Source organism: Galeopterus variegatus, unplaced genomic scaffold, assembly GCF_000696425.1.
Source record: "Galeopterus variegatus unplaced genomic scaffold, G_variegatus-3.0.2 Scaffold873, whole genome shotgun sequence".
NCBI classification, from domain to species: domain Eukaryota; kingdom Metazoa; phylum Chordata; class Mammalia; order Dermoptera; family Cynocephalidae; genus Galeopterus; species Galeopterus variegatus.
The window spans coordinates 1-14,502 of record NW_007726984.1 but is presented as its reverse complement, the minus strand read 5'-3'; the positions used below and the strand labels follow the sequence as shown (position 1 = coordinate 14,502).

At 34.1% G+C, this 14,502-nt stretch overlaps 1 protein-coding gene across 1 annotated transcript in view; it reads left to right on the top strand.

Moving 5' to 3' along the window:
- Nucleotides 1–13,250, top strand: part of LOC103590778 (nipped-B-like protein) — a 151,786-nt gene extending 138,536 nt beyond the window's left edge. The window contains exons 12-20 of the mRNA XM_008573084.1: nt 2,659–2,856; nt 3,117–3,188; nt 3,286–3,375; nt 5,511–5,614; nt 7,853–7,939; nt 10,496–10,727; nt 11,536–11,687; nt 12,523–12,603; nt 13,146–13,250. Coding sequence (XP_008571306.1) covers nt 2,659–2,856; nt 3,117–3,188; nt 3,286–3,375; nt 5,511–5,614; nt 7,853–7,939; nt 10,496–10,727; nt 11,536–11,687; nt 12,523–12,603; nt 13,146–13,250 — 1,121 coding nt within the window. The remainder of the gene's footprint in view (nt 1–2,658; nt 2,857–3,116; nt 3,189–3,285; nt 3,376–5,510; nt 5,615–7,852; nt 7,940–10,495; nt 10,728–11,535; nt 11,688–12,522; nt 12,604–13,145) is intronic.
- Nucleotides 13,251–14,502: the final 1,252 nt, after the last annotated feature.

Below are 14,502 nucleotides of genomic sequence, written 5' to 3'. Positions count from 1 at the left end.
ATTAACATTAGTAAAGTGGACGCCGGGACCACTGATTTGACTCATGAAAGAAGACCAATTGGTAGTTTACATAAACAACCAAATTATTATTATCCCACAACAAAGACAATGAAAATACAGTCCAATACAAAATGTGAAAGTATTATGAGAACATAGTTGCAAGCATTATGCTGCTTTCAGAGAAATAGGCTTTTTGAAAATTAAGGTTTTACTGCAGTTTAATCATATTGGCTTTCTAAAATCTAAAACTAAGAAAGTAGTTTTGTTGAAGGACAGGGGAAAGGATTAGAGGGTAACTTTGAAAGTTGGGCCACACAGATTTGGATAGCCATAGCACAGTATAAGGTCACTGGGTGCCTGGGGAAAATGGAGAGGGGGAACATAAGATGCTAAAGAGAGACACAGGTGAAATTTGGAAAGGAAAGGAAAGGACATGAAAGTCATAGGAGGGGTCTTCAAAAAATTCATGGAAAAATTCTGTCTTTTTGAAGTACCCTCATATTTTACATACTCCTCTATTGGGCCTTGCTTCTTCCAAGGTAATGAAGGAAATGGAGAAAGAACAAGCTAGCCACAATGAGTTGAGATCCTGATAACCTCATTGCAAAACACAATGTGTCATAGAAGTTGTTTTGTTTTGCTTTTAAATTTGCCACCCATTTTTATTCAAATTGCCTAAAGTTTAATGAATGTGAAATAAAAATCTCCACAGCCTATAAACAATTACCAATACAGCACATCGAATGTAACCGAACTACTTTAGGATTTTTCAAGCATTTTCTATTCGTAGAATTGAATGCTTGAAATGGATTTCTTATGAAATTAATTAAAATGCAAAAAGACTAAAGTAGGTCATCTTTGAGGTTGTAGACTACTACTTTCTGAACATGTTTGCTTCTTAGTTGTCATCTCTTGTATTTGGCAAACATTTCAGTACTTGTTGAAAAACATTTAATGAATGCTATAAAAAAAATCACCTGTGTCTCTGTGACACACAACACACACACACACACACACACACACCCCTCACTACTTATATTAGTACATAAAACAACACTTCATTAAGGGAAGTTACTAGGACAAACCCTAGTCGTAAAAAGGGAAAAATTCTCCCTTTCCTCACACACTTGATAACCAAATTTATACCTAATTATGAAGAAAATTATTGAAGATTTAAATATATTTATTTACATTTGGCCTCTGTATGAATCCTCTTTCTATGCCAAGCCTGTGACCACAAAGAAAAGGAAACAAACTTACCGTTTCCTGCTGTGTCGTCCATAGATTGGATAGAAGGGTCCAGAACCAGAAACCAAACTAGTTTCTTGAATAGGAACAGATAGGGAAGAATGTAAGGGTAAGATTAGCCATAATAAATGTATAGACATTTATTATCCACACTTAAGGATACTGGCACAAGTGTAAATATGTTGCATGGGCCAGATGTTGGCATCCTTTAAGCCAAGTGGGGTACTTAAGGAAGAGATTTGTCTTAAATGTTTGTGCACTGATTATAGTTAGGGATTCAGAAAAGAAGCCAGTCATTAGGAAGCAATGGAGTCAAACAACAGAAAGTATAGCACTGTTAGCAACAAGTGGTCATTACAACAACCAGTGTATGATCTCAAGGTGTAGGACACATCAGTTCTGTACCCTGCTTTTAACTTGGTAGTGGTACCTACTCCCTAGAACAGGTATGGTAAATTTTTGTCACTTGCACCGCCCTCCAACTCTCACTGCAGATGTTTCTGATCAGTCTTTCTTGCTGAACTATGATACTTTCTCGGGGCTCAGAATTCTTTTCAACATAATGCTCTGTGCAGCTTTTACCAGTTGATTAGAGTTGATATGTCAGATGGAATCTGTTTGCCAGGTCTGCCTAGAGACTTCTGTTAGTACTGGTGATATTAGCAGAATGCTTAGACCTCTGGAAGGATGAGGAAAAGATTGAAGGTAACATATAAACATGCTTATGTTGCATGCATAAGCTTAGAAGTTTTTCTCCCTGCGTTTAAACAGTCCTACTGTTGGAGAACTGAGTTCAGTATATGAATTTGTAACTATACAGGTTTATTCAGTATTTGTAACTATACAGGTTTATTCTGTCACTGTAGGCTTGTGATGGTAGGTCACCAGAGTCTCTGGAATTTATCGTTAAGTTACGGGTTTAATTTAGCTATTAATTGATTGTATACATGGTTACCCGTATTCTGTAACACTTTCTCAAAAGTTAAATTTTCCTCCAAACTCTGCTTCCCCTTACTAATCTAAATGCTTAATGGTAGTTCTGGCTTTGGTCCAAATCTTAAATAAAAGTTGTTTTATAAGCCTTAGTTTATTTTTAAGTTTAGATATATAATCTTTACTGACCCACTTAGTACCTTTCATTGAAATGAGCACTGTGGATTAATTCCAAGAACCTTCCTATCTGTATTTACTACCAAACTGAATTTGTGTAAAAATCTTTAAATCTGGATAGATCGTGTTATTAGTCATACTCTTTCTATACCGTAATTTAAACTTCTGGATAGACAAAATGACTCAGAATTTCCTAAACTCCAAAAAATGAGGATATTTTTCCCCCGTGTGGTTCATTTGTAAAGTTTTAATAGTCTTTTTAAATGAGGTAAATTATTTGTCATGGGGATTTGCTTCTAGCCTCTAGGAAACGACATAAAAAAGATGATGATAAAGCTTGGGAATATGAAGAGCGTGACAGAAGAAGCTCTGGGGATCATAGGAGAAGTGGCCACTCTCACGAAGGAAGAAGGAGTTCAGGTGGTGGTCGTTATCGAAACCGAAGTCCGTCAGATTCTGACATGGAAGATTATTCTCCTCCTCCCAGCCTTAGTGAGGGTAATTCATCAGTGTCAACGGATTTCATACCTAAACTGATTTAAACTTAGGGCTTTAACTTTGAAGACTATTTTATATCTTTTTGTGAGTTAATTAACACCTCCTAATTTTTAATCAAGACAAAAGTATGTATTTAGCCTGGATTTGCAGTGATTATTGTTTAAGAATTTAATTAATGTTCAGGAAGAAACTAGACACAAAAATGGAAATATTTTAGGTTGTCATTCCTGCATTTCAGTATTTCTTTTTTTTCATTTTAGTTGCTAGAAAAATGAAGAAAAAAGAAAAACAGAAGAAAAGGAAAGCTTATGAACCAAAATTAACACCTGAAGGTAACAGTTTATTTAATTTGTTTTTATTCATAGTCTTTAACTTCACTTGTCTGGTTGGAATGTAGGCATAATAAATATTTTTTTCTTCCTCTTACAGAAATGATGGACTCTTCAACTTTTAAGAGATTTACAGCCTCAATAGAGAATATTTTGGATAATTTAGAAGATATGGATTTTACTGCATTTGGTAAAATCAATTTAAAATGTATTTATTTACCCCTACTTTTTTTTTTTTTTTTGTCCTTTTTGAGACCGGCCGCACCGCGCTCGGCCAGTGAGCGCTGTGAGTGCACCAGTCATCCCTATATAGGATCCGAACCCGCGGCAGGAGCGCTACTGCGCTCCCAGCGCCGCACTCTCCCGAGTGCGCCACGGGCTCGGCTCTATTTACCCCTACTTTGCCTCTAGCTTTCTGCCACTTTCTGTAGAGGATACAGAGGCATGATTTGTTTTATGAAGAAACGTGAAATCTAGTTTTGGAGTCTAATCTAGTCCATGCTATCAAGAAACTGAAAACTTTAAAACAAAAATCAAGTACTGAATTAGTCAAGCGCTGATAGATAGTGTCTTAAGAGTACAGCTGAGAGTACAACTGCCACAATAGGTTTGAGTAATTAAGGAAGTCTTTATGCTGGTGAGTCTTGAGTAGGTTCTATTAATGAGGATACTAATAGGAACAAAGATGCAGGAAAAAAATCTGTTTATCTGTTCATTTATTCTTGTGGCCAATATTTTAAAATAGTAAACCAACTAGAATACAGTAGGATTAATGTTACATTCATATATTTTATAATAATACATAAAGATTATGTCTATAAATATAACAATGTTATGTTTATAAAAATACTGCTTAAAATATGTAGAGCTGGGCCAGCCCGGTGGCGCACTGGAGAGTGCACCGCTTGGGAGTGTGGCGGCACTCCCACCGAGGGTTCAGATCCCATGTGGAGACCGGTTCCTGCTCACTGGCTGAGCGCGGTGCGGGAGCAACGCCGAGGGTTGCGACCCCGTTGCCGGTCCCCAGTGCGGGCGCAACACCGAGGGTTGCGATCCCATTACCGGTCAGTAAAATAGACAAAAAGGAAAAAAAAATATATATATATATGTAGAGTTACTCTCAACAATCTTAGGCCACCTTGACCTGGTAAAAAAACTAATGCCTAACTTACATGAAAGCCATATGGCATACAGTAATTCTAATAAGAATCTACCTGTTGGGGAATGCCTTAAAAGGTATATCGCTCTTTATTAAAAATACATGTTTGGGCCGGCCCGGTGGCGCACTGCGATAGTGCGCCGCTTGGGAAGCGCGGCGGCGCTCCCGCCCGAGGGTTCGGATCCCACATACAGACCGGTTCCCGCTCACTGGCTGAGCGAGGCGCGGGAGCAACACCGAGGGTTGCGATCCCGTTGCCGGTCCCGGTCCGGTACGGGGGCGACACTGAGGGTTGTGATCCGTTGCCAGACACGGAAAAAGACAAAAAAAAAAAAAAAAAAAATACATGTTTGTTTTGTGAGAATTACTTGCCTAAGTATCATTGTGTTTCCTGATTAGAGTATCAATTTCATCTTTTTTGAACCTTTCCAATTCTGTGCTGAGAAATTTTCTGTGTCATTTAGGTTCCCCAAAGGAAGACAGATGTCATTCTCAAATTAGTATAATTTAAGGAGGAGTTATTTACAAAGAGACTAATTGCAAATATGGGGACAAAATAGTACCAGAAACCCAGGTTTAACAGCCATGGGGTATGTTAAACCCCAATACCAAACCCTCCGATACCAAAGAGAATAGGGGTAAAAAGAAGTCATCAGAACTCAGTACGGAAAAATATTGTAGAGTAGTCTGCCTTGAAAGAAGCAGTACCTTTTGGTCAGAGGACAGAGCCAGCCTGAGGAGACCTTGCAAGGAAGGAGCCAGGGATATAAATACCCTGACCTCACTCTCCTTCTGTTTGATCTGACAGGGCATCCCACTGGCTGAACCCAAACAGAAGCCAGAGGGCATGGGAGACTGTTGATGTAGTCCATAAGGGCAGCCTCCTTGGAGCAAAGAGCATGGTTGAGAAGGGTCAATGATATATCTAAAGTAGTGAAGACAAGACATCTGTCTCTTCTTCCCCTTTTAGTCAGAAATCTAATTTTAACTCCTGCCCTCTTTCATTCAGGGTTGGCTTAAAGTTTACAGAGGCCTCTTAGGTTGTTATTTTAGTTTGTTTATATCTGTTTGTGTGTCCAAAAATTTTATTAGAAAGTTAAGCTTACCATTTTGAGCTATTTCTTTTACCTAAACTATGTTTTTGTTTGTCTGGTTTCATTTTTCAGGTGATGATGATGAAATTCCTCAGGAACTGCTCTTAGGAAAACATCAGCTTAATGAACTTGGCAGTGAATCCGCTAAAATTAAAGCAATGGGTATAATGGATAAGGTATCTCACCAGGATAAAATTTATAAATTTACTTAATAGCTAACATTTGAAATTAGCTTAAAGTTTTCAGGACAGATTATAAAGTTTGCATAAAGTAAATAATAATGAAAAGAAAATTCATGGTTGCCTTCTGAGAGTCTAGGAGAATTAATTCTTTTTTAAAGAAAACCTTGAATAAAAGAAATATTCTGCAAATTATTCTAAAGAAAATCATATTACTTCATCAGAAGAGGTGTGGACCTTGATTTTTTTTCAGTTTTTTTCATTTTTTCAAATATTTAGGTTATTTAAATGCAAAAATACACTCAATTTTTCTTTGACATGTACTTTAGTCATTTAAGACTAAATGGAAAAGTCATAAAAGAATAAAGGTCCAGTTTCAATACATTACATCCCATCCTGTAAAATGTTGCCATTTTTTAACTGTTAATAAATACATAGCCTCATTGCTATAGGCTTTATGATAACAGTTGTGAGTTGTCTTTCATATAAAATCCCTGTTATTAAGAACAGTTGTGAGTTGTCTTTTGTATGAAATCCCTGTTACTAAGAACTGGTCTCATTACACTAATGGAATAGCAGAATATCTTTTCATTGGTAACTTTAACCAATAGTAGCAGCATCAAGAGGTGGCCTCTTATAATCTTATTTTTTTTATCATTACACAGTGTAATCCTTTTTTGTGACCCTTTACTAATTTCCCCCCTACCCCCTTCCCCCTCTTATAATCTTTATCAGCCACCACTCACCCCTAAACTACTGCATGATTGTTATGCATATAAAATTTCAAGACAATTCCCCTTTCCTCCTCTGCGTCAGGATCCCTTTTATGCAGAGTTGTTTACTCTCAGTCTTAATAATGATTTGTTTGTCAAGAATAGTAAACAAACTAATAAAAGATTATGTCTGCCTGTGGAGTTGATTCTAAACAATTGAAACCTGTTTATTAAGTTTTTTTCAACTTTACAATTTTAAAGTAGCCTGGAAAGTATTTTGACGATTTTACAAACTTAAAATATAATCAGTTATTTATTTTTTATTTGTTTAAATATTACCTATATTCCAAGTAATGAATGTGCCAATAATTTGAATTTTAAAGACAGACATAACCACATAGTTAACAAATGTGCTATTAGTTCACATTGATATTACTGTGTGCAGTCAGGGGTATATTGGTTTATTTTATGTACAGGAATATGTCAACAGTTTTCTGAGGTGCCAGTTCCAGTCTTAGTTATTTATTTTATAAGTTCCATAATTACATATAGCTAATATTTTTACTATTTCAAAAAGTGAATTTGCTGAGTATTTTCAAGCTGCAGAAGTTTCGTCTTAAGTCTCAATAGTTTTAATCTGTTGTGAAATTATCTAAAGCAATATTTGGGGAAACTTGCTTCTGTACTCTAGCATGAGTAATCAAACTAAAGTCAGTTACTCTATTGATGTCCCATTTGGCTCTTCTGGTTGCTAAGGTTGAGTGTCCTAGCAGTATGCGAGGAGTCTAAAAGGAGAACTGTTTAATCAACAGAATTGAGTAACAGTTGCCTCTTGACAGAACCTCCAAATGGACTACTAATTTTTTAAATAGTGAAAACATGCTTTGTAAGAAAAGAAATTTTTAAAAAATCAAAAAATTTCATTAGAAAAGACGTTCAAAAAATAATAAAGACATTCTTAGACATGACATTCCAAAAAAAAAAAATAAAAGAAGTATCTACTAAATAAAGTAGTGTTGTTTCACGTTTATAACTTTTATCATCCACAGTTTTATGTTTCTGGTATTCAAAAATGCTATCTTAGATTTTAAGAAACCTGCTGAATAACATTGTAGTGTGGAAGCCATGTAATAATAATTAAGTGAACAGACGAAATGTGTTCTTTAATGAGTATGTATGTGCGTATGCGTGTTCAGTGTTATGCCACAGGAGCAGAGAGCCAGGCATCAGGACAAACTTAGTCTTACCTCGATATACTTATGTGGTAGGAGTTGAGCTAGTAACATGCATATGTTCCCATCCTGTGTTTGTTCATCTGTCTTTCAGAAACAAGTGATAAGTTCTTTACACAATTCATATTCGAGTAGAGGTTCTAAGTGGGAAAGTTTTCTTTTTCCACTCTTTAAGAGGATGATAATGTTATATCTTCCATAGCCCACAGTGAAGAATTGTATACAGTGTTTCTTAAATAATTTACAGCTTTTACCAATGATGGATAAAAGAATTTATGTTGCCATTTTAGCTTTCAACTGACAAAACTGTGAAAGTCCTAAATATCTTGGAGAAGAATATTCAAGATGGGTCAAAGCTTTCCACTTTGTTAAATCATGTAAGTTAAAGATCCAAATTAATTTTACTCTTAATATTGTTAAGATATAAATTTTTTATAAACTGATTTATAAGGAAAAATCACATTTTATTACTTTGCACTTATTACTACAAATTACTAATTCATTATTATTGCTAATAGAATTTTAGTAATTCAAAATCAATGTTGCACATTGTCAATTCACAGCTTTGCTGTAAAGTAAGAATAATAAAAAAAAATGTGAATTTATTCAATTTATATGGCTGTTTTTTAATCTTAGTTTATACTCTTCCTTGCATAAGTGTATGAGTGTGCTTAAAGTTTTCTTTCATTTATGCGATGATAGTAGGTAGTAATTCTTTTTGTTGACCTTCTCTAGACAAATAAATAGTTAGGCACCTTATGTTAATTTCCAAATGTATACCAAAACATTAATCTTTGTATTCCATTTTTATACCTAGCTCAAAGGGTTGTTTAAAGAATTAAATGAATTAATTCATGTAAAGTGATTGCAGCAGTGTCTGGCACATTTTAATTTCTCAATAAATGTTAACTGCAGCTGTTACTACATTTTAATATGTTTCTATCAAAAGCAGTACCAACGTGGTTACAATAGTTTATGAATTAACTTAATTTCCTGAGATCTGCTTCCCTAGAATTATAGCAGACTTTATAAATCATATGTGCTTTCAAGTTGATATAGCTAACTCTGATGTTAATGAGTATAATCTTTAATCCTTATAGGCATTTAATTTAAGAAATAAGAATTTGGGATGTTTTGAGTTCATGAATTTTCCTTGTTTTTAAAAGCCCAATTGCAAAAGTAACATTTATTGTAAAAAATTTTCAAAACATAAAAAGCAAAAAAAAAAAAATTCACATTCTCATCCAGTAATAACCATTTTTAACACTTCTGATATGTATTTTTCACTCTCATACATGCATATACACTACATATGTTTAATACATACACTGTTTAGTACATGTGTTTTCCCTCATGAGGGAAATGTTCTCAGTGTTTACAGAAGCTACAGGATTGCTAAGTGATCTACATGGAATAAAATATGTAGAAAAGTAATCTCAGGTGGCAGTTCTCAGGATTGTTAAATACATCTATATTTTTTAATGCTCTCTTTTTAAACTAGTTTTTGAATCATAGAAACAAAAGTCTTAGAGAAACCTATACTGGCAATCTTCTCCGTCATTAGTCTGCAAGATACTTACCAATACTTTGCCAAGAAATTGTGATGAACATCATCAAGAATCTAGAGTTCTGGAGAGCTGGCCGACTCAGTCTTAATGAAATTATTTTCATTCCTAAAAACCTTAGCACTACTCAATGTCTTATAGATCGCCTTAACATTTGACATTTGGTTAAATGTTAGTTAACCTCCTTAACTAATGCTTCCAAATAGTTTTAATATCAAAAACAAACTACTTTATCCTTTTTTTTTAAAGTAGACATGTAATGTAAGCAGTAAAATGAAAGAAAGCTAGAGTTAAAGATAATCAAGAGTTTTTAGAATTACTGAGTAGAAAGCCCCTTGCTGCTTTACATATATATGCTTTTATTACGTTTCCACAGCGTATAAACTTTGAGTAGTATGTATATGGAAATAGTCCTAGAATATAAAGCTTATATTTCATAGCTAAAGATGTGATAAAAGGATTTTCACTTGAACAGGAAGATTAGAAGCGCTCCTTCCAATTATTACTCTCAAGTTGTTGATGTGTAAATTAAAATGAGGACTTCTGTCAGTTGTTGAATTATCCATTTTAGAAAATAAAGCATGTCTTTGGGAGTCTGCATATCACTACTTTTTAATCTCAGTTTCAAAAATTTAGTGTTGCTGAAAAATAGATATTAGGAATGATTGAGTCAGTAACATTTTACTACTTCTAAATAAGGGTTTGTTGTTGTTGTTAATTTTTCCTTTGTTCTCACAAAAGCAAGCAGAATTTATAAAGTTGTTAAACTGTCATAATGTTTAAATCCAAAACACAAAATTAATTTTCATACCATTATAGTCTTGAGATAAAATCTTAGATTTGGATAAAGTGCATACAAAAAAGGTAATTATAACTTTGTCAATAGAGTGTCATCTAGTGGAGATAGAGTATATCATGTTTAAAAAAAGTGAAACAAAAATCTTGCTTAAGTAATATCAGTATTTGTACTTCATTCTGGATATTCTTTAAAGAATGTATGCACATCAAAATACTCCCTTTTCGGGCCGGCCCGGTGGCGCACTGCTACAGTGCGCCGCTTGGGAAGCGCGGCAGTGCTCCCGCCGAGGGTTCGGATCCCACATACAGACCGGTTCCCGCTCACTGGCTGAGCGAGGTGCAGAGAGCAACACCGAGGGTTGCGATCCTGTTGCCGGTCCCGGGCCGGTACGGGCGCGACACTGAGGGTTGCGATCTGTTGCCGGTCATGAAAAAAGACAAAAAAAAGGAAAAAAAAAAAAATACTCCCTTTTTTATCAGTGAAAATCAAATATATCATAATTTTTAATTTATATTTTAAGTTTATAACTGTGTTTATTTCCATTTAATTAACAATGTTATATTTTGTAGAATAATGATACTGAAGAAGAAGAAAGGTTATGGAGAGACCTTATTATGGAGAGAGTTACAAAATCAGCAGATGCCTGTCTTACAACTATCAACATTATGACATCCCCTAACATGCCAAAAGCTGTATACATTGAGGATGTAATCGAAAGAGTTATACAGTACACTAAATTTCATTTGCAGAATACACTTTATCCTCAGTATGATCCTGTTTACAGATTAGATCCTCATGGAGGTTAGTTTGCCCTTTTACGTTGATAGTTTTTTAGCGTAATATCAAAATTATCTTTTGTAAATTTTTGCCATGTTAGGTGAATCAGAATACAATGACTTAAAATGGCACTAAAATTAATAGATCATTTAAATTGTAATAAACACTGACTTTGATTTTGGATTTGACTAGAATATAGAACTCTTAGTTAATACAGTATTTGTTCAATTAAAATTTCCTTAGCAACTATTTATATATGATAGAAGTTATTTTTACTGGTCAGGGAAAATCCCAGTAATATTAGCTTCTGGTTCCATTTATCACTTCGCCTAATTTTACCCAAAATTGTAGTTATTTGCAAAAGGGATTGATTCAAGATGTATACTCTTCCTCTGATTCTTTATCTGTATAAGTGAGCAATGAAATAGTTAACGTGTATACCTTTGAAGTGAGCAAAGCCAAATTTACGTTCATGAATAATCTACATTGGATTACCTGTTGTGTAATAATTGTATAAGTTAATTTAAAGGGAAAGATAATCTTACTATTCTCCAATGGAAAAAAATGGAAATCAAGACAAAGTAATATTTTAGATACAAGAATTTAATAGCCACTGAAGTGTGCCATAGATTATCTGTTATAAGAATGTTTCTAATAGAATACTGCTAGTGAGCGACATTCTCTTTTAATAAGTAACCAGCTTTATTTGCCATGGTGTATTTTTATGTAGCAAAAAAAAGTGCTCTCTTAATTCAGAAAGCAGTTATAGTACTGTTTGTTGAAAATTATTAAAAGTTGACATTTTCCTTGTCTTGAATTTTTTTCATTTTAGGAGGCTTATTAAGTTCAAAGGCAAAACGGGCTAAATGTTCTACCCATAAGCAGAGAGTAATAGTAATGCTTTATAACAAAGTTTGTGACATTGTTAGCAGCTTGTCAGAATTGCTAGAGATACAGCTTCTTACTGACACAACCATTCTTCAGGTAAGTTTTTTGAAGCATTTTGTGTATTTCTAGACTAAACAATTTAAGAATAGAGGGTCCGATTGAGTGTAGTATAACCTTGTTCACTCAGTAATAATACCAGCACTATGCTAATTTCTTCCATTCAGAATATGTTGTACCTAAATTAAAGAAATAAAAGGTCAGGGGCATTTTTTTAATAAGAAACCTTTTGGGGGCTGGCCCGGTGGCGCACTGCTACACTGCGCTGCTTGGGAGCGTGGCGGTGCTCCCGCCGAGGGTTCGGATCCCACGTACAGACCGGCCGTTCACTGGCTGAGCGAGGTGTGGGAGCAACACCGAGGGTTGCGATCCCGTTGCCGGTCCCGGGCTGGTACGGGCGCGACACTGAGGGTTGTGATCCGTTGCCGGTCCCGGTCCGGTCCGGGCGCGACACTGAGGGTTGCAATCCATTGCCGGTCACGAAAAAAAGAAAAAAAGAAACCTTTTGGGCAGAAGACAGATGGATGTAGTGTAAATTTCAAACTCTAAATTCTTTGAAAGATATTTCCTATATATTTATAGGATATTTTCATCCAAAATTATGAAATGTTTCTTTATATTTCTTTGACTTTCATCTGTTCAAAAGGCAGAGATTAGAGGGATGGCAGCTATGAAATATGGTACCTGATGTATGAGCTAATGTGCTTGAAGGTGAAGGGAAACAGAGAAAGGAGTAGATGCTGATTAGGTGAAGGAAAGGAAAATGCCCTCTTAGTGTTTTCCAGTAAGTTTAAGAACATGTTAGAAGTTAATGAAATAGAATGTTACTGAAATCAAAGATGTGTACTAGTTACTCTTTTTTTTTTTTAAACAGGTTTCATCAATGGGCATAACACCATTTTTTGTGGAAAATGTCAGTGAACTACAATTGTGTGCCATTAAGTTAGTCACTGCAGTAAGTTTATTCAATTTGTATTTCTAGTTAGCCCAAAATGAAAATAATATCGATGTCATTTAATTCAAACTTCCAAAATGAATGCAGATTCCTGATATCTGTTAGATTTATTTCAGTGTAAGGACTATTTTTATGTGTCTTTCCACTAAGAATCTATTTTTTTATTCCATGAACTTTTTGGGCTATTCCATTTTTATCAGATTTAAAACACTTCTAAATATGTAAAAATATTTCAGTTAATAATTCCTTAATATTTATATTAAAATCAGAATCATTTAAAATCATTTAAATATTGTCTTACTTTTCATAACCAAGATATCATACCCCTCTAAATGAAACTATAATATACTCTTGACTTCTATAAGAATGTTGTAATTAATGATAGAAAAATTGAGCAGTTATCGTAAGTCACTACCATTGAATATGTTGAAAATATTTTCATTCTAAATGGAAGGGAATTATTTTTTATCACGTTATGGTATAATTTTCATTTTCTGCTAATTATTGTAAGTTTAATTTGGAATCTTATAATTACTAAACAGGTATTCTCAAGATATGAAAAACATAGGCAGTTAATTTTGGAAGAAATTTTTACTTCACTTGCAAGATTACCAACCAGCAAGAGGAGTTTAAGGAACTTCAGGTAACGAATTATAGCAGAGGTCAAGTATAATGAAGAACTTTATTACATTGTATTTATTATACATCTGTTCTTCATCATATCTGTTTGATCTGTGTTTTAATGATTAAATAAGAGAGGCAATTCAGTCAGAACAGCATAAGGAATGACTTAGATATGTGGGATAACATGGCATATTTGGGGGATTTAAAGAAGATCAATGACCCTCAAGTGTAAAGATCTATGGCAGAATTTTTCATTATTGGCACTATTGACATTTTGAGCCAGATAATACTTTCTTGTGCATTGTAGGATGCTTAGCATCCCTGACATCTACCCACCAGATCCCAAAAGAAGCCCCATCTTCCAGTTATGACAACCAAAATTATTTCCAGGCACTGGAGGGAAAAATCATCCCTGTTTTAAGAACCACTGGTCTAGTCAAGGCAATTCAAAGAGGATTTTATAAGCCATAATAAGGAACTTGGACTTAATCCTTTGGGTAGTGGTAAACTATTAATATATTTTTAAAAGAGAGCAGAAAGCTTACTCAAACAGCAGTGTAGAGAATAGACATGGGGATTAAATTCTCTTTAATCATTAAGCACACTGTAACTAAGGAATGTTATCCATTGCTGTGGTCAGCATGATTGTCTTTGCCATCATAGCTAATCATCATCATTATCATAATTAAATTTGTTGACCTGGCATATAGAGTTATTTTTAGATTGCTTTGAAGGCTGTCTTCTTTAAAGTAATTGTTTTTATCTTAATCATTTTTTGGATTAATTGCATATTGATAAACATTGTCTGTGAAACTTGAAGAAAAACTATCAATGTGTAAAAGAATTTCTACAATATCTGTAGAACAAAAGACTTGGAAACTGGTTTTTTAATCATCTGTACCACTGACCTCATACTCTAGCACAGATGATCAAGAGCTGACTCTGTAACACATTTTAATATCAAATGAATACCAGAAACAGCAGATGAATATCAGAATATGTGGGCCTTTAGAACCTTGGAAACTTTTATCATTTTTAAAATCATTCTGAGAAATATTCAGCAATTCTTCATTATTAATTTTTATCTGCAGTGTATATTAAGTATAGAAATTTGTATTTTTCCTTTGGTGATTTTAATTATCTGACCATTCATAGGCATTTACTTGGTATTTTTCTAATTCATTAAAAATAATTAGACATAAGAACTTTTTTTTTTTTTTTCAGATAGTAAATTTTTTTTTTTTTTTTTTTTTTTTTTTTTTTTTTTTTTTCAAT